The 21,081-nt window shown below is 40.8% G+C and overlaps 2 protein-coding genes across 2 annotated transcripts; one reads left to right on the top strand and one right to left on the bottom strand.

Moving 5' to 3' along the window:
• The first annotated feature begins 556 nt into the window (after window positions 1-556).
• Window positions 557-9,489, top strand: LOC142939731 (homocysteine S-methyltransferase). The gene is made up of 8 exons (XM_076082873.1): window positions 557-740; window positions 1,016-1,083; window positions 1,874-2,046; window positions 4,649-4,752; window positions 4,903-5,064; window positions 5,162-5,367; window positions 6,641-6,720; window positions 9,219-9,489. Exons 1-8 carry the CDS (start codon window positions 636-638, stop codon window positions 9,305-9,307), a joined length of 987 nt encoding a protein of 328 aa, XP_075938988.1. The 5' UTR covers window positions 557-635; the 3' UTR covers window positions 9,308-9,489.
• Window positions 9,490-12,275: 2,786 nt separating this feature from the next.
• On the bottom strand, window positions 12,276-17,890 carry LOC142939729 (basic immunoglobulin-like variable motif-containing protein). The gene is made up of 10 exons (XM_076082870.1): window positions 17,682-17,890; window positions 16,220-16,758; window positions 15,749-15,878; window positions 15,415-15,510; window positions 14,925-15,029; window positions 14,753-14,847; window positions 14,530-14,662; window positions 14,191-14,274; window positions 14,026-14,122; window positions 12,276-12,859 (listed from the first exon to the last, which is right to left on the bottom strand). The coding sequence occupies exons 2-10, from the start codon at window positions 16,707-16,709 to the stop codon at window positions 12,536-12,538; spliced, it is 1,554 nt and encodes a 517-aa protein (XP_075938985.1). The 5' UTR covers window positions 16,710-16,758; window positions 17,682-17,890; the 3' UTR covers window positions 12,276-12,535.
• Between the last annotated feature and the right edge of the window lie 3,191 nt (window positions 17,891-21,081).

Genomic DNA, 21,081 nt, shown 5'->3' with positions numbered 1-21,081 from the left:
TCTGTCTGTGTATATAATATTTACTTTTTTACTTATTTAATATTCCCTACTGTTTTATTACTTATTTAATTATTTATAATATTTGTTTTGATCTTGTTTTTTTAACTATGTATATTGTTTACACTATACTGTATATATATATATATATATATATATATATATATATATGTATATATATATATATATACATATGTACTTATTATGCCGAATGGCCCTTTCAGAATAATATACATTACAATATAATTATTAATGCATTCATTATGTAATATATTAATGATTCGTTTTGCATTTCTTTGATGAGGTTTACATTGTATTTTCAACTTGTGTTCAAAAAAAAACCTTAGTGGTATAAAATATGTTTTTATACTTAATTTTAGTATAAAACATATTCAGATAATAAGACTATTTTAAACAACCAACTCATCTGTTAGCTCGCCCTCTTGGCACTGATGTAATGTCGCGGTTTCATGCGCCATCTAGTGGTGGGCTGGTGGTACTGCAGGGGGGTCGGAATCACAGCAGTTAGCAAAATTTCGAGCGGCTCAAAACGCAACATTTGAACCCGGAACAACAACAACAACAGCAGCAGCAGCAGCAGCAGTGTGTTTCCTTCTGTGTAACTTCAGAGTGTCTTCATGGGTTCTTCTGCTCGGCTCAGACTCTACATGGACGATGAAGGACCGTTAGTCTTAGACGGAGGACTGGCGACTGAGCTGGAGGCACGAGGAGCCAAGTTACAGGTAAACACACACCTGAAAACACACGAGTCACTGCACTAAGTTAAGAAGTTACAGTGTGTGTCTGTGCGCGTGTGCGTGTGTCTGTGTGCGCGTGTGTGTGTGTGTGTGTGTCTGTGCGCGTGTGTGTGTGTGTGTCTGTGCACGTGTATGTGTGTGTCTGTGCGCGTGTGTGTGTGTGCGTGTGTGTGTGTGTCTGTGCGCGTGTGTGTGTGTGCGTGTGTGTGTGTGCGTGTGTGTGTGTGTGCGTGTGCGTGTGTGCGTGTGTGTGTGTGTAGGGAGATCCTCTGTGGAGCTCCAGGCTTCTCCACTCTGACCCTGAGGCCATCAGAGAAGCTCATTACAGGTTTGTTCAAATCTGCTTCATTAAATCGCGTCGCTTTTCTTGGTTTGGTTTTAATGAATTCATTTTAATTGCGGTGACTTTAATATTTTGGTGTTTTAACTGGTCGGACAGAACAAGACTTTGAATGACATCACTTTGTGTTTCTTCTACTTGTGTCTCAGAAAAGATAAAAAAAATTATAAATCTGTAATTTGAATGTGATTCAGCGTATTAACGAGTTGAATTCTTTCGTTTATTAAAACAACTTTCTTTAATAAACATAACTCGTCAGTTTCTTCAACTTAAACAAAGTGATTTTCTTTTGAAATGTTTGGATCAGAAACAATCAGCCAGAATCTAATGTTGATATAATACTGATAATATTAGTGTAGATTGATCTTCATCTGACGATGTGTAGAAATACTGTATTTAAACACAATGTGGATAATAAGTAGTCGACCATCTGTTTAAATAGTTTAATATCCAGACTTTAGTATAAATCAGTTGGTAAATGAGTTATTATGATTTAAGTTATACAAATCTAAGAATGTGGGATAGACATATTGTATACTAGATTGTATACATGTGTCATGGTTGAATAAAATACTCCGACTACTTCTACTAGTACTACAACCTCAGATCAAACGGATCCTGCTCCCTGTGATCTTTGGCGCCCCCTAAGGGTTGGAAAATGTGATGTCACTGATTCTCTAATATTGCTAATTGGCAGATAAATCAATAATGATAATACTCGTTACAAACATGGAGTCTTATACGGTGGTATTTAAACCACAGTGACGTATATCGACAGGTTTCTCCTCGCCGGTGCTGACGTCGTCACCACAGCCACGTACCAGGCCAGTATCCCAGGTTTCATCCGACATCTGGAGGTGAGCTCTGAAGGCTCCAGAGAGCTTCTGATGTCTGGAGTCCAACTGGCCAAAGACAGCGTGGACCGGTTCGTCTGTGACGCTCGTCCATCAGGTACAGAACGAAACGTCCTCTATATGAGCTGTGAGACACAGAGTGTGACATCATGTCTCTGTTTTGGTGACGTTGTGTCTCTGTGTTTGTGACGTCATGTCTCTGTTTTGGTGACGTCATGTATCTGTGTTTTGGTGACGTCGTGTCTCTGTGTTTGTGACGTCATGTCTCTGTGTTTTGGTGACGTCATGTCTCTGTGTTTGTGACGTCATGTATCTGTGTTTTGGTGACGTCGTGTCTCTGTGTTTGTGACGTCATGTCTCTGTTTTGGTGACGTCGTGTCTCTGTGTTTGTGACGTCATGTCTCTGTTTTGGTGACGTCATGTATCTGTGTTTTGGTGACGTTGTGTCTCTGTGTTTGTGACGTCATGTATCTGTGTTTTGGTGACGTCGTGTCTCTGTGTTTGTGACGTCATGTATCTGTGTTTTGGTGACGTTGTGTCTCTGTGTTTGTGACGTCATGTCTCTGTGTTTTGGTGACGTCGTGTCTCTGTGTTTGTGACGTCATGTCTCTGTGTTTTGGTGACGTCATGTATCTGTGTTTGTGACGTCGTGTCTCTGTGTTTGTGACGTCGTGTCTCTGTTTGTGACGTCGTGTCTCTGTGTTTGTGACGTCGTGTCTCTGTGTTTGTGACGTCGTGTCTCTGTGTTTGTGACGTCGTGTCTCTGTGTTTGTGACGTCGTGTCTCTGTGTTTGTGACGTCGTGTCTCTGTTTGTGACGTCGTGTCTCTGTGTTTGTGACGTCGTGTCTCTGTGTTTGTGACGTCGTGTCTCTGTGTTTGTGACGTCGTGTCTCTGTGTTTGTGACGTCGTGTCTCTGTGTTTGTGACGTCGTGTCTCTGTTTGTGACGTCGTGTCTCTGTTTGTGACGTCGTGTCTCTGTTTGTGACGTCGTGTCTCTGTGTTTGTGACGTCGTGTCTCTGTGTTTGTGACGTCGTGTCTCTGTGTTTGTGACGTCGTGTCTCTGTGTTTGTGACGTCGTGTCTCTGTTTGTGACGTCGTGTCTCTGTGTTTGTGACGTCGTGTCTCTGTGTTTGTGACGTCATGTCTCTGTGTTTGTGACGTCGTGTCTCTGTTTGTGACGTCGTGTCTCTGTGTTTGTGACGTCGTGTCTCTGTTTGTGACGTCGTGTCTCTCTGTTTGTGACGTCGTGTCTCTGTGTTTGTGACGTCGTGTCTCTGTTTGTGACGTCGTGTCTCTGTGTTTGTGATGTCGTGTCTCTGTGTTTGTGACGTCGTGTCTCTGTTTTGGTGACGTCGTGTCTCTGTTTTGGTGACGTCGTGTCTCTGTGTTTGTGACGTCGTGTCTCTGTTTTGGTGACGTCGTGTCTCTGTTTTGGTGACGTGTCTCTGTGTTTGTGACGTCGTGTCTCTGTTTTGGTGACGTGTCTCTGTTTTGGTGACGTCGTGTCTCTGTGTTTGTGACGTCATGTCTCTGTTTTGGTGACGTCGTGTCTCTGTTTTGGTGACGTCGTGTCTCTGTGTTTGTGACGTCGTGTCTCTGTTTTGGTGACGTCGTGTCTCTGTGTTTGTGACGTCGTGTCTCTGTGTTTGTGACGTCGTGTCTCTGTTTTGGTGACGTCGTGTCTCTGTGTTTGTGACGTCGTGTCTCTGTTTTGGTGACGTCGTGTCTCTGTTTTGGTGACGTCGTGTCTCTGTGTTTGTGACGTCGTGTCTCTGTGTTTGTGACGTCGTGTCTCAGTGTTTGTGACGTCGTGTCTCTGTGTTTGTGACGTCGTGTCTCTGTGTTTGTGACGTCGTGTCTCTGTGTTTGTGACGTCGTGTCTCTGTGTTTCTGACGTCGTGTCTCTGTGTTTGTGACGTCGTGTCTCTGTTTGTGACGTCGTGTCTCTGTTTGTGACGTCGTGTCTCTGTTTGTGACGTCGTGTCTCTGTTTGTGACGTCGTGTCTCTCTGTTTGTGACGTCGTGTCTCTGTGTTTGTGACGTCGTGTCTCTGTTTGTGACGTCGTGTCTCTGTGTTTCTGACATCGTGTCTCTGTGTTTGTGACGTCGTGTCTCTGTGTTTGTGACGTCGTGTCTCTGTGTTTGTGACGTCGTGTCTCTCTGTTTGTGACGTCGTGTCTCTGTGTTTGTGACGTCGTGTCTCTGTGTTTGTGACGTCGTGTTTCTGTGTTTGTGACATCGTGTCTCTGTGTTTCTGACATCGTGTCTCTGTGTTTGTGACGTCGTGTCTCTGTGTTTGTGACGTCGTGTCTCTGTGTTTGTGACGTCGTGTCTCTGTGTTTGTGACGTCGTGTCTCTGTGTTTGTGACGTCGTGTCTCTGTGTTTGTGACGTCGTGTCTCTGTGTTTGTGACGTCGTGTCTCTGTGTTTGTGACGTCGTGTCTCTGTGTTTGTGACGTCGTGTCTCTGTTTCTGACGTCGTGTCTCTGTGTTTGTGACGTCGTGTCTCTGTGTTTGTGACGTCGTGTCTCTGTGTTTGTGACGTCGTGTCTCTGTGTTTGTGACGTCATGTCTCTGTGTTTTGGTGACGTCATGTCTCTGTGTTTGTGACGTCATGTCTCTGTGTTTTGGTGACGTCATGTCTCTGTGTTTTGGTGACGTCATGTCTCTGTGTTTTTGTGGATTTGTCTTTGGAGGACGGAGACGTCCGTTGGTGGCGGCCTCCATCGGACCGTACGGAGCTTTTCTTCTCGACGGGTCCGAGTACACCGGAGCCTATGCAGAGGAGATGAGTGTTGAAGTGAGTGTCAACAATAGGAGTATTGATAAGGACCCAAACAGATGAGCAGAGTCGATAAAATCAATAAAACCCTAAAGATACCGTCTCTAGAGACTCGAGGGTTCAGTGATGGTCTTTGGTCTCTGGTCTCTGTGTCTGTCCCCCTTTAAGGATCTTAAAGTCTGGCATCGGCCTCAGATTGAGGTCCTCGCTGCATCTGGAGCCGATCTCGTTGCTTTTGAGACGATCCCGAGCATCAAAGAGGCGACGGCTCTGCTGGAGCTGCTCAGAGAGTTCCCCGACTCTAAAGCCTGGCTGTCCTTCTCCTGTAAGGTAACACAGACCATGGACCGGTGTGGACTAGTTTGTTCTCTGTAGTCCGGTGTTTCTCTAAAATAAATCGACGTTCTGTCCACAAACGCACCGTCAGGATGGGAGGTGTGTATCAGACGGCAGCCCGTTCACCGACGCCGTGCGGCTCGCTAACAGATCCACTCAGCTGGTCGCTGTCGGAGTCAACTGTTGCTCACCGGCGCTGGTGGAGCCGCTGCTGGACTCTGCCGGGTCCCTGCTGAGCCCGGACCTGAGCTGGGTGGTTTACCCCAACAGTGGAGAGGACTGGGTCTCTGAGCAGGGGTGAGTTTTAATACTGACGACACAGATTCAACCTCAAAGAATATCACAGAAAACCATCAAAGGGCCGGTTATATAGACTTTAGGAAATTATATTAAGGTTTAACAGCAGCTAAGAAGACTATGAAACACTCTGAGCCTCCATATTAAAGAATGATGGACTCATTTTAGGAACTTATTACTGTCATAGAAAGATCACTTATTAATGAAGTAAAGACCACATACTGTTTGTAAGAAGAGGACGTAGTCGTTGTGACGTCTCTCATTGGTTTGTGGACGTTTTCAAGATTTGAGTTCGACGATTTCACCGTCACCATTTTGGTTGTTTTGCAACCAGTGAACAGGAAGAGACCATATATGGACTGAGGAGGAGTAACATATACAGCTCTGGCAGGCGGCAACCTCCAGTTCTTCTAAGCTTCATGTGTTAAAGCTGCATTCTCTCTAGTGTCCACCAGGGGGCGACTCCTCTGGTTGTATAGAAGTCTATGAGAAAATGACTCTACTTCTCTCTTGATTTATTACCTCAGTAAACATTGTAAACATGAGTTTATGGTCTCAATCTCTAGTTTCAAGTCTTCTTCAATACAGCATGATGTTCATTTAGTACATTATGGTCCATTTAGAGTCAAACAGACCATAAAGCAGGGGATGCTTTAGGGCGGGGCTACACGCTGATTGACAGGTCTCTACCAGAGACGTATACGGCGTCTCTACGTCACTCCTCCTCAGTCCATATATGGTCACTTCCTGTTTACTGGATGCTAAAAAACAACAACATGGCGACTAAATGCTGAACTCAAGGCTTCAAAACCTCCACAAACAAACGAGAGACGTCACCATGACTACGTCCACTTCTTCTCTCAGAACATGAGGACTGAGCTTCAACAGGAACACTCACCAACGTTTTTGGCACTTTTTTACTTTGTATTTGCTCCTTTTTACTCCACAAGTATTTAACTCAGTCATCGGTTACTTTGCAGATTAGGACAAAACATATGATTTTTATTTATATGAAATCATATAAATAAAGTATATAAGTAATAAAATAATGCATTAATAACAATGATACAATAATAAAACAGTACATAATGATGTAAACACTTACTTTTACCTTTCATACTGTAAGTACATTTTCCTCATGATACTTTTTGTGCTTTTCTTCATTTTGAATGCAGCACTTTTACTTATGAAGGAGTATTTTTACTTTTACTAAAGGATGTGAGTACTTTGTCCACCACTGTTGACTGTTTCGTGTTGTCTTTTACTAATAAAGGTGGTTAACGTCTGAGAAAACTGCAGCATCGATACTTGAACTAAGTCCCACATGGATGAAGCAAGGTGCTGATTTAATCGGTAAGGATTGTTTTCTCTCCACTTTAACCCTCAGGCATCACTATTTTAATTCATGTTGTCTGTGTTATAATACATGTTATTCTCCCGGTGTCCACTAGAGGCATCACTACTGTATTATAGAGATAATACATGTTATTCTCCCGGTGTCCACTAGAGGCATCACTGCTGTATTATAGAGATAATACGTGTTATTCTCCCGGTGTCCACTAGAGGCATCACTGCTGTATTATAGAGATAATACGTGTTATTCTCCCGGTGTCCACTAGAGGCATCACTGCTGTATTATAGAGATAATACGTGTTATTCTCCCGGTGTCCACTAGAGGCATCACTGCTGTATTATAGAGATAATACGTGTTATTCTCCCGGTGTCCACTAGAGGCATCACTGCTGTATTATAGAGATAATACGTGTTATTCTCCCGGTGTTCACTAGAGGCATCACTGCTGTATTATAGAGATAATACGTGCTATTCTCCGGGTGTCCACTAGAGGCATCACTGCTGTATTATAGAGATAATACGTGCTATTCTCCGGGTGTCCACTAGAGGCATCACTGCTGTATTATAGAGATAATACGTGTTATTCTCCCGGTGTCCACTAGAGGCATCACTACTGTATTATAGAGATAATACATGCTATTCTCCGGGTGTCCACTAGAGGCATCACTGCTGTATTATAGAGATAATACATGTTATTCTCCTGGTGTCCACTAGGAGGCATCACTGCTGTATTATAGAGATAATACATGTTATTCTCCTGGTGTCCACTAGAGGCATCACTACTGTATTATAGAGATAATACATGCTATTCTCCGGGTGTCCACTAGAGGCATCACTACTGTATTATAGAGATAATACATGTTATTCTCCTGGTGTCCACTAGAGGCATCACTACTGTATTATAGAGATAATACATGCTATTCTCCGGGTGTCCACTAGAGGCATCACTGCTGTATTATAGAGATAATACATGCTATTCTCCGGGTGTCCACTAGAGGCATCACTGCTGTATTATAGAGATAATACATGTTATTCTCCTGGTGTCCACTAGGAGGCATCACTGCTGTATTATAGAGATAATACATGCTATTCTCCGGGTGTCCACTAGAGGCATCACTACTGTATTATAGAGATAATACATGTTATTCTCCTGGTGTCCACTAGAGGCATCACTGCTGTATTATAGAGATAATACATGTTATTCTCCTGGTGTCCACTAGAGGCATCACTGCTGTATTATAGAGATAATACATGTTATTCTCCTGGTGTCCACTAGAGGCATCACTGCTGTATTATAGAGATAATACATGTTATTCTCCTGGTGTCCACTAGAGGCATCACTACTGTATTATAGAGATAATACATGCTATTCTCCGGGTGTCCACTAGAGGCATCACTGCTGTATTATAGAGATAATACATGCTATTCTCCGGGTGTCCACTAGAGGCATCACTGCTGTATTATAGAGATAATACATGTTATTCTCCTGGTGTCCACTAGGAGGCATCACTGCTGTATTATAGAGATAATACATGCTATTCTCCGGGTGTCCACTAGAGGCATCACTACTGTATTATAGAGATAATACATGTTATTCTCCTGGTGTCCACTAGAGGCATCACTGCTGTATTATAGAGATAATACATGTTATTCTCCTGGTGTCCACTAGAGGCATCACTGCTGTATTATAGAGATAATACATGTTATTCTCCTGGTGTCCACTAGAGGCATCACTGCTGTATTATAGAGATAATACATGTTATTCTCCTGGTGTCCACTAGAGGCATCACTACTGTATTATAGAGATAATACATGCTATTCTCCTGGTGTCCACTAGAGGCATCACTACTGTATTATAGAGATAATACATGCTATTCTCCTGGTGTCCACTAGAGGCATCACTGCTGTATTATAGAGATAATACATGCTATTCTCCGGGTGTCCACTAGAGGCATCACTGCTGTATTATAGAGATAATACATGTTATTCTCCTGGTGTCCACTAGAGGCATCACTGCTGTATTATAGAGATAATACATGCTATTCTCCTGGTGTCCACTAGAGGCATCACTACTGTATTATGGAGCACAGCAGTGTTTAATGCATCAAAATCAATGATGGTAATAATCGTTTATATATCACAGATTGAGCATTTAGCATCGAGTTTAGTTGATGTTTGTTCAATATTTAACTCGGTGAAAGTGGACCATAATATTACAATTTTGTATTTTTTAACAGTTTTAGGAAGGGGACATTTGAGGGGACAATTGTCTGACAAAATAAAAATGAAACAAAATCAATATTTTTGATAATCATTGACATATCCCATAATCCCCCGAATATTTAGTATTCAGAAAATAATTCACTTTCATTTAGTTAAAGTTGAAAATAATATTAATATATATTTTTTTATACTAAAGTAACTTCATTTAAGGTTTGAGTTTTGTCCCGTTCTCCTGTATTTCCTGTTCTGAGTCTCTGTGGTTGTTCGTTCTTTAGGAGGTTGCTGCCGCATCGCTCCGGCTCACATAGCAGAGTTACGACGACGGTTAAAAACAAGCTGCACGTCTTCAGCCTCTGCAGTTTAACTGGAAGGAAACTAAAACGATGATTGTTGAGAAGAAAGACGTCTGATCCAGGAGTTTATAAAAAATCTTAATTCATTGTAAAATAAGCAATAAATAAACCACGACATCAAATCACACGATGACATCTGTACAAACTGTGTCTGCACATGAACATGAAAATAAACGTGCATGTCTTCACTTTCTGAGGTTTCACATTTTTGAATGATTTCGAGGGATTCCACTGTCACTTCTTTAAGAACGGGGATCGTGGACGCAGCGGTCTGACTGGAGGGTTCACAAAAACGAAAATGTCAACTCACCTGCACAAGGAGTTATCGTCTGAGAACAGAATTTATAGCAAATGTTTTGCAGATGGCAGTAGTTGAATAAAATGTGAGTTTAACGAGATGTGCTATTAAGCAAAATTAACAAAATAGCAGGATTGGAGTTCAAGACAACACCAACCGTTAAAAGTTAAAAGCTGTGAGGAATCTTGACCTTTGACTCTTTTTGACATTTGTATTAAAAGATAACTTAAAACGTTCTATGGCGATTGGACAGACGATCATGTAACTAAGAGCAAATCTTGTGCTTGACCACGCCCTTCTTTGGCAACGCCGTCGCCCCCTATTGGTCAATTTTAAGAAACAAACATTTCGGGGACGTTTCACCGGCTAAATTAAAAATATCCAGCAAGTTTGGTGAACTTTGTACAAACTGTCTAGATTTATGGCCGACGTTGCGGCCTCCGCAAGTGGCGCCCCCTATTGAGCAATTTAAAAATGTCTTTAAACAAATGGTTCAACGTCGTCATGAAACCTGTCCTGCCAGTTTTGTGGTGTTTAAAGTCTGATTAATGAAGTTTTTATGTAAATCAGAGTTATGACTTTTCAAAGTGCACCTTTTAATTATAGCGCCACCATCAGGCCGATTGGAGTCATATTTCTTGGCCAGCGCAAAACTGGCAAGAATCTCACATTTCTGAAGAAAAATAAAAAGTTTGAGGCCGTAGTTGGATGTGCCGTTAAGGGAAATTAATATTTTTGTGTTTGCCAAATGTCGTCATGGTTTTTGAGACTTTCTTTTACACAACAAACAAACTTTAGCTTGTTTGAAACGGAAGCATTAGCAGCTCGAACAGCAACAGTCTGTGTGCCTTTAACACGTTTTCTGCTTTAATAAGTTGTTGCTGCTCAGTGATGATTTTCACTTCCTGTGAAGCTGCTGTTCTTTCTATAGATGAAGCCCCCCTAAAATGTTCTTCAGCCCCCCCAAATAATTTGGCATTATTGGCTTTAAAAAAAAAAAACTTTTTTCTTTTTTTTTTGGTGATGTCATTAAATTAAACTATTGTTCTCACATGGACAAGTTATTTATAACTCTAACATGCTACATATGTGCGTGCGTTCTGGTTTGTATGTTTTCTCCCCCTTCAAATTACAATCCAACAGCCATCATCATACTGAACGATATAAAGCTCGATATTAAGCTCACATCCAGTGTAAGACTCTGGTGCTAGCCTACAGGGCAGTGAAAGGAACAGCTCCTTCCTATCTCCAGGCCATGGTCAAGCCCTACACCCCCGCCCAACCACTTCGCTCTGCTGCCTCGGGGCGATTGGTTGCCCCGTCGCTCAGAGGTCCCTGCGGCCGATCGACCCGGTCGCGGCTGTTTTCTGTCCTGGCCCCACAGTGGTGGAATGAACTCCCCACTGACGTCAGGACAGCAGAGTCGCTGCCCATCTTTCATCAGGCTGAAGACTCACCTCTTCAAGAAGTACGACCCTGAGCCTTCCACTTAGCACTTACTTAGCATCTATTGTATTCATACTAGCTTATTGCACTTATTGTATTCATATTAGTTTGTGGCACTTATTGCATTCGTTTGTTTCTGCACTGTACGTTGGCTCTGGTTTATGCTCTTAGATGCTTGTTTGAAGAAAGGAGATGCACTTATGACTTCTGGTGACTAGTTGTTCTCTCAAAAACCGATGTTGAATACACTTATTGTAAGTCACTATGACCCTGAAATTCGGTCTCTTGTGTTATCATATACTGAATGCAAGCAAAACTACAGAGCAAAATCACACTCTTTCTGCTTGAACCAATCTATGAACTGTCTGAAACAATGATATCCACGGCCCCAAAAAAAATTGGCAAACATGCCACTCCCCTTGGGGCTAAGCCCCTCCCTTATCTGAATCCTAGAAACGCCCCTGCCTCCAACCAATACTGACTTTCAACAGAACAATTGATTTAAACCACTAAAAAACTACAATATGACACCATGTCTTAAAAAAACACCAAGTAAAAGTCTGGTGATATTCTATATTTTCTGTATTTCTGCCATAAACACTCACTGATGCATCAAATGTGTATTAATCCGACGCTGAAAGTAGTCCCCAACTAAAACACTATGTAGTCCACCGTAGTACTACACCAGCAGCTCAGCTTACAGTTAGAGACGAGCTGGTGAACATAGTTCATTTAGCAGCTAAAGAGACAGATATTTGGTGGTGGAGACCAAAAATAGAGCTAAAAGAGAGTAAAATGGACTCTTATTCATCAGGTGACACAAAGACTCCTGATGAATCATCAGGTTGATGTGTAACTAATGGATGTGGAGATAAAAATGTGCTTCTGGTGGCCAAAAAATGGAGTTATTGGAGTTTTAACAATAAAACTATATCTATTTAAAGTTTAGGTCTTCAGTAGAACCAAACGTCAGTGCACGAGACAGTAAGCAGGTCCACCATGGGACCTTGTTCAACACATTCTGACCATTATTCGTCTCTCCTGTTGACGACCGTACGATGTTTTCTGATATAAAGTCCCGCGGTGGACCTGTCTCTATACAGAGACAGGATAAAAGCTTTGTTCTGTAACTCGAGCCTCCGCATGAACTACTTTATCACCTTCATACAAACCCTGTAAAGAAAGAAGTGAAGTATTAAATGTGTTATAAAGAGACAAAGGTTGAATATAAACTATTTGATTTGGCTGATAAATATTTACTCACATGTGGATTTTTAACACTTTCTGTTTCTAAAGCTTCTAAAAAACATTGTTCTTTATAAAATCCTCAGACACGTAAATAGTGTTTTTATCAGTTATGTGATCGAGCGCCAAGTTACAAAAATTCAGAGGTGCACGACCAAATGCCGGCTTCACTGTTGCGAGATCAAAGGAAGCTCGACACATTGTTGGTCTTTGCTGGACCTGGACCTGGACCTGGCCAGACCTCAGCGTCTCAGTGTGTGACGTCTTCCTCGAGGTCGCTGTCGGGGGGGCCCCTCTGTCTGTACTCTGTTGTGTTGGACAGACGTCTCCAGCCGCCGTCTCTCTGACTCCCCGTACTGTGAGAACGTCCCAGGAGGCCCAGGCGCTCGGACGCCATCCTCTCCTGGGCCTCCTCGGCGGCGGCGGCGCTCTCGTGGGCGCTTTCCGGGCCCAGGTGGAGCTGGTTGTGGTGGTGGAAGTCGTGGCGCAGGTTCTCCAGGTTCAGAGCCCAGGGGCCGAGCTTCTGCCAGTTGACCCTCTGGAAGGCCATGATGCAGTGCAGGTTCCCCCCCACCTGTGAGCCGGAGAACGACTTCTGTTAGAGACGCGTCAGGACAATCGGCAACAGCGGATCATAAAACTCACTGATCGGATCAGCACGAATGAAACAAAGGAGCAAATCTAACTTTTAGATCCCTGATCACTTGTTTTAGCCGCTGATACTAATTATTGATCGTTGATGATCCACATCAACAGACATGTTGGGTTAGTGAGGTAGGTGTGACTGTGAGCCTGAATGGTTGTCTGTCTCAGTCCTGCCGGAATCCGGCCCCACGCAACCCAGACTAGGATAAGAGGTTAAGAGGTTACAGATAAAAATACTACGAGATGCAGTCGTTGCAACAACATGTGATGCTGACTAGTGGAGCAACGGATCATAGAACTCAGGGTTCACATCGGATCACTGATCGGATCAGCACAAAAGAAACAAGGGAGCAAATATAACTTTTAGATCCATGACCACATTTCAAAACATAAATGACGTCCTGATCACATGTTTTACTGACGATGGTTCTCCTCCAACATTCAGTAGAACATGTGTTTCTAGTCTCTGATCTCTGATCATGTTTCATTGTAAACAACCAATCAGTGTTTAAAGCAACAGGAGGAGAGCTAGTAACGTTAGCAGCACCGCTAACGGCTAACCAACAGGAGGAGAGCTAGTAACGTTAGCAGCACCGCTAACGGCTAACCAACAGGAGGAGAGCTAGTAGCGTTAGCAGCACCGCTAACGGCTAACCAACAGGAGGAGAGCTAGTAGCGTTAGCAGCACCACTAACGGCTAACCAACAGGAGGCGAGCTAGTAACGTTAGCAGCACCGTTAACGGCTAACCAACAGGAGGAGAGCTAGTAACGTTAGCAGCACCGCTAACGGCTAACCAACGGAGGTTCACTTCAGTTACATCATGATGCCTTCAGGCTCTGCTCAGTGAACATGAGTACTGGCTGAAGGTACATTATAACGTTATCATGATGTGTTCTCATGTCATCTGTAAAATGTAGTTTTGGTGATGAACTAGAATAAATCCAGTAGTTTGAAGGAGATGTTTTTCATTAATCTGAGGTTCACATGAGTGTAGAACTGTGAGGAGGGTCAGTATGGATCACGGATCCACTACGGTCCTCTACAGCACTGATCAGTAACATCTAGGACAACATGCGTAACGAGTCGGTTGAACCTTCTTGGTCTTGCGGCGCTGGATCCCTCTCTCCGTGTGACGGATGTCCAGGTATTCTGGGTTTTGCGTGTTGAGGTCGGTCACGATGTCGAGCCATCTGAAAGAAGAGGCTCCATGTTAAAACGGCTCAGATCCAGAACCCGATCCAACAGAACCACTACTTACTTTTTACAGTGGATGGCTGGGTGCTTCCTGCTGGGCTCACCGATCAGGATCCAGTGCTCCGTTTCATTGGTGGCCAAAGGGCCCCTTTAAAGAAAGAGCATCTATTGTTTTTAATGCTATATAAGAACAGAGTATCGATAGAAGTACTACTACTACTGCTACTACTACTACGACCCTAAAGATAACTCTGTCCCTGAAAGCCACCATAGTTCTCTCCACCAACTAGAGAACCTGCCACACAAACCACAAGCTATGCCACTAAAACCTGCACACTGTCCCTTTAAGGACCACTAAAAAGAGATAAATCAGTCGTGACAATGATGGAGCGGTGACTCCTACCTGTAGGCCTTAGCAGCTTTGAGGGGCGTGGCCTCGAAGCCCACGGGGCAGAAGTAGTGGTTCTGGCAGTGGTAGATGTAGGCCATGGACTCGTCCGTCAGACCTTGAGTCAGTTTCATCAACGCGCCTTCAGCTGCAAACATCTGAGAGGTTAAACCACTTCCTGTCTCCTCGTGAGACCACGTGGCGGCTGTTTGGGGTTTTTGTGACGGCGGTCGCTCACCTGTCTCTCCGGCCGTCTTGTGTTTCCCGTGTGGTTTGTACAGAATGTACGAGCAGCCTCGCACGCGGAAGTTGTCGTTGATTTGTCTGAACCAGCTGAGAGAGAGATTCACTGATCACTGAGCTGCAGACGGTGAGGAGGGTGTATTTAACAAAGAAGCAGCTGTGTTTACCGCATCAGGGTGGCGTTTCCGGTGAAAGGACCGAACTTGATCTCTTCAAAAGGCGGCTGGAACCCCAGAATGTGCAGAGCCTCCTCCTGAGAGACGGGGGGCAGACTGAGAGAACACACAGTTAGTGTGTGAGGACTTCTTCTTATGTTCAATCGTGGGTATTTATTCTATACTTTTTACTCCCTAATTTGAACGAGATGAGAGGTAATCAAATACTCGTTTTTGTCAAAACAGCTTCAATGACCAAATGAACTGTTTGAGGAATAAATCAGTGTAATATAATCTGTGTTTATGTTCCATCTGTAATCCTTAATGTTTCAGTGTAAATACACCTGAACTCACGTTTATTCCTCTTTGTTTACCTTTTTGTTTTACGTCTCCATGCTTTTACTGGTAACCCCGTGTTTAACGTCACATTGCTATGAATTGTGGGTAATTCCCTCAGGCGAAGTCTGCAGAACTAAACCCTCACAGAGGACCAGCTGCTCACCTTCCTGCACCCAGAGTGCTGTACAGGAAGTTCCAGCAGGAAATGAGAGAAGAGATCCCACATGACGTCTTGTACTGTGGCCGACTGATGCAGTACCTGCAACAGAGAGTAAAACACACAATGAACGAGATTACAAGCGTTTAACACACCACCTGTCCTACATCAGTGCAAGACACACATACTATGTAATTGTTTAGTCTCTTTTTGTGGTAGTTTTGTGTTTCTTTGTCATAGTTTTGTGTCTCTTTGTGGTTGTTTGTTGTTTTGTGTCTCTTTGTGGTTGTGTTGTGTTCGGGTTGCCTGAACAGTTTTGAAGAAGTGAACTCAGAACTACCATCTCCTGAGGTCCAGCACTTTTCTATGTTTGACCTCCTCCAGCGAGGCGTGAGGAGGGACGTCCTGCAGGTTTCTGCTGGGTCTGTCTGAAGACTTCATCTTCTTGGTGCTGATTTTCTTCACGTTACCTGAAATACAGCATCAGTCAGTGGAGTCACTTCATGGTTCCCTCTGTTGATCACCACATATGTGTTGTAAACAAGCTGATAGTGTTTTTAGTTCAGAGGGCGAGAACTAAATTCAGTTTCATATTGATTGTCATTATTATGTCGACCCAACTTCTTCCTCTTTGTCGTTGTTTTGGTTAATTTTGTAAAAAGAGAAAAAAGTAAGTTTAGAAGTAGTAGAAGTGAAACCAAAGCATAGTTTACATTCAGTTCTTCCTTCAGTCAGTGGAGGTTAAACGACTACAGAGCACATCAATACAAACTTCGTGTACACATTTAAACATCCACAACATGCTTCTTACTTGTTCTGATTTTTCTGGTGAGCACAGCGTTGAAGTCCGTGGTGTCGATCTCCCAGGCCAGAATGGGTTTACCGTGACCGGAGGACACCTCATCCATGTCGCAGTCCCCGTCCGAGCCCACGTGGGCCCCTCCAGACCGGCCGGCGCCGAGGTCCACCGAGGCTCTGGGCTTCCCCGCGGACGGCCCCTCGTCCTGCCGGTTGGGGACGGCGTCCCCGGTGACGGCGTTCGGGGGCCGGTACACGGAGGCGGCCTGGTTGAGGAGAGCGTAATCGGAGCAGATGGTGTAGAACTTCTCCCTGGAGTGAGTAACCGGACACGTCCACGGCAGGTGGAGCTCGGCGCTCGAGGCTCTTCTCACTCTGGCGGCGTCCCGGGAGAGGGAGCCCACGAGGCCGCGGTCCTCCTCCCCATCGGTGGGCTGCTGCAGACCTGACGGACCCGACGCCCCGGCAAGGTTCGCTCCTTGACCGTCTGACGTGTTCGGCATCGAACGACAGAATCAGCTGACTGTGGCGTGGAGGTGGAGGCTGTGTTGTCTGGTGATGAAAGGACAGACTCAGAGAACATCTCATATGCAGATGAGATGTGTTATTATATTAATAACTGGATCAGCTGACGGCTCGGTGACCGTTAATCTTCCTGGAGTCCACAGGAAGGACAAATTACAGTACATACAATACATAGTACATACATGATGTAAAACATACAGTTATAACAGTACAGTCAGAGACTTGGATGTTTACTATCAGAACTATAGACATTATGCATCCATAACTTCTTCAGAGAAGAACTAATCATCATCATCAAAGTCCTGAATGTCGTACTTTGTATCAAATAAAAACAAAAACTAGAAATCATTTGCTCTCTGTTGAACGTTAATCAAACACAGATATATGTCACATTCGATGTAATAAAGACCAATAATAGAATAAAATGTCCTGTCTGATGTCATCATACATGTTCTCACTAATAATGTAATACCTCTCAGGTGTGTCTTTATTTTTAAACTAATGATGTAATGATTTTTAATAGATGTATAATATTCATATATCATGCTATTTTAAATGAAATTCTCAAAACACAGAATGTACATGAACATAGTATCAGAAGTATCTGACATTTCATTTCAGTGTTGATTTTTATTACATTTTGGTCTTTAATTCAGTTTCACTCTTTGTTCAATAATGTAGCATTTTTTTGAAATTATTACATTATAATTGACTTCTAATTAGATTATAATCTTGTAAAATGGTGTCTAATAATGTATTATTATTTTATTATTATTAATATTTTATTTTATTTGTATTACACGTTATATGTTGTTTCGTTGGTGAACCAGACTGAACGTGAAACATTACCATCATTGGTGATCTATTGATGACATCACGAGCAGATATCTTCGGGTTATTGTTGTTATTGTTGTTATTGATGTTATTGATGTTGTTGATCACTGACTCACCTGTTTGTTACATGTAAACACGCCCAGCTGTTATTTCATCATCATACATCCTCGTGCAGCGGGCTGAGGACCCGGATGGTGAACTCTACCGACAGACCGGCACCGGTCCGTGACCGTCAGCTCGGTACACGTTAGAATAGCGAAGGATAAATAATAACAATAATAAGAATAAATCCGAGCCGTCGTCCTCCGGACGGACCAGCCTTCACTTCCGGTGCAGCTTCAACGGACCGTACCATTCTGAGCAGCAGCAGCAGGGGGGGCGGAAATATTCAACGCTTCATATTAACATGAAAACACTGTCAAGTCCAAACGTTATGTGTTGTGTTAAAGATAGTATATCATGCTATTGTGTGATATTTACTTTAAACGTCACGTGACTTTATTTTAAGGCGTGTCAGTGACGCCTGGATCGATCCAACGGTTCAAACGGTTTTAACCAATCAGAGAGCGGCGGCGGCGGCTCTCTAAACTTCAGACGGAAGGTGAGTCTGTTCTGTTTCTTTAGAGCTTTAAAATATCACGTTTCTGACGTCAGAGGAGACCAGAACCACCATGGAACCCGTTCGGTCTGGTTCTAACTGTTCACGTCCGGTCCCACATGGAACGGGTTCCTCCTAGGTCCACATGACGGTCTGCCATTAAGACCTTTTAAACCAGGGGTCCCAAACTCAAGGCCCGCGGCCGAATCCGGCCCGTCACGTCATTTTATGTGGCCCGCGAATCCGCCAGCAGAAAAAATTAATAAAAAATGTGAAGTTAGACTTGATAGCAACAATATCCACATAGTCGAAGTTATGAGATAGAAAGTCATAACTATGATAGAAAGTCATAATTATGATAGAAAGTTATAACTATGATAGAAAGTTATAACTATGATAGAAAGTCATAATTATGATAGAAAGTTATAACTATGATAGAAAGTCATAATTATGATAGAAAGTTATAACTATGATAGAAAGTTATAACTATGATAGAAAGTCATAACTATGATAGAAAGTCATAATTATGATAGAAAGTTATAACTATGATAGAAAGTCATAATTATGATAGAAAGTTATAACTATGATAGAAAGTTATAACTATGATAGAAAGTCATAACTATGATAGAAAGTCATAATTATGATAGAAAGTCATAATTATGATAGAAAGTCATAACTATGATAGAAAGTCATAATTATGATAGAAAGTTATAACTATGATAGAAAGTCATAATTATGATAGAAAGTTATAACTATGATAGAAAGTTATAACTATGATAGAAAGTCATAACTATGATAGAAAGTCATAACTATGATAGAAAGTCATAATTATGATAGAAAGTCATAACTATGATAGAAAGTCATAATTATGATAGAAAGTCATAATTATGATAGAAAGTCATAATTATGATAGAAAGTTATAACTATGATAGAAAGTTATAACTATGATAGAAAGTCATAACTATGATAGAAAGTCATAATTATGATAGAAAGTTATAACTATGATAGAAAGTCATAACTATGATAGAAAGTCATAACTATGATAGAAAGTCATAATTATGATAGAAAGTCATAACTATGATAGAAAGTCATAATTATGATAGAAAGTTATAACTATGATAGAAAGTCATAATTATGATAGAAAGTTATAACTATGATAGAAAGTCATAATTATGATAGAAAGTTATAACTATGATAGAAAGTCATAATTATGATAGAAAGTCATAACTATGATAGAAAGTCATAATTATGATAGAAAGTCATAATTATGATAGAAAGTCATAATTATGATAGAAAGTTATAATTATGATAGAAAGTCATAATTATGATAGAAAGTCATAATTATGATAGAAAGTCATAATTATGATAGAAAGTTATAACTATGATAGAAAGTCATAATTATGATAGAAAGTCATAATTATGATAGAAAGTTATAACTATGATAGAAAGTCATAATTATGATAGAAAGTTATAACTATGATAGAAAGTCATAATTATGATAGAAAGTCATAACTATGATAGAAAGTCATAATTATGATAGAAAGTCATAACTATGATAGAAAGTCATAATTATGATAGAAAGTCATAACTATGATAGAAAGTCATAACTATGATAGAAAGTTATAACCATGATAGAAAGTTATAACTATGATAGAAAGTCATAATTATGATAGAAAGTCATAACTATGATAGAAAGTCATAATTATGATAGAAAGTCATAACTATGATAGAAAGTCATAATTATGATAGAAAGTCATAACTATGATAGAAAGTCATAATTATGATAGAAAGTCATAATTATGATAGAAAGTTATAATTATGATAGAAAGTCATAACTATGATAGAAAGTCATAATTATGATAGAAAGTCATAACTATGATAGAAAGTCATAATTATGATAGAAAGTCATAACTATGATAGAAAGTTATAATTATGATAGAAAGTCATAATTATGATAGAAAGTCATAACTATGATAGAAAGTCATAACTATGATAGAAAGTCATAATTATGATAGAAAGTCATAATTATGATAGAAAGTTATAACTATGATAGAAAGTCATAATTATGATAGAAAGTCATAACTATGATAGAAAGTTATAACTATGATAGAAAGTCATAATTATGATAGAAAGTCATAACTATGATAGAAAGTTATAACTATGATAGAAAGTTATAACTATGATAGAAAGTCATAATTATGATAGAAAGTCATAATTATGATAGAAAGTCATAACTATGATAGAAAGTTATAACTATGATAGAAAGTTATAACTATGATAGAAAGTTATAATTATGATAGAAAGTCATAACTATGATAGAAAGTTATAACTATGATAGAAAGTTATAATTATGATAGAAAGTCATAATTATGATAGAAAGTTATAACTATGATAGAAAGTTATAACTATGATAGAAAGTCATAATTATGATAGAAAGTCATAACTATGATAGAAAGTTATAACTATGATAGAAAGTCATAATTATGATAGAAAGTTATAACTATGATAGAAAGTCATAACTATGATAGAAAGTTATAACTATGATAGAAAGTTATAATTATGATAGAAAGTTATAACTATGATAGAAAGTCATAACTATGATAGAAAGTTATAACTATGATAGAAAGTCATAACTATGATAGAAAGTCATAACTATGATAGAAAGTCATAATTATGATAGAAAGTCATAACTATGATAGAAAGTCATAATTATGATAGAAAGTCATAATTATGATAGAAAGTCATAATTATGATAGAAAGTTATAACTATGATAGAAAGTTATAACTATGATAGAAAGTCATAACTATGATAGAAAGTCATAATTATGATAGAAAGTTATAACTATGATAGAAAGTCATAACTATGATAGAAAGTCATAACTATGATAGAAAGTCATAATTATGATAGAAAGTCATAA

The sequence above is a fragment of the Anarhichas minor genome, unplaced genomic scaffold (assembly GCF_050575085.1).
Source record: "Anarhichas minor isolate MPS153535 unplaced genomic scaffold, ASM5057508v1 ptg000108l, whole genome shotgun sequence".
NCBI classification, from domain to species: Eukaryota; Metazoa; Chordata; class Actinopteri; order Perciformes; family Anarhichadidae; genus Anarhichas; species Anarhichas minor.
Note: the sequence above shows the minus strand (reverse complement) of the source record. Positions and strands in the feature narration are given on the sequence as shown.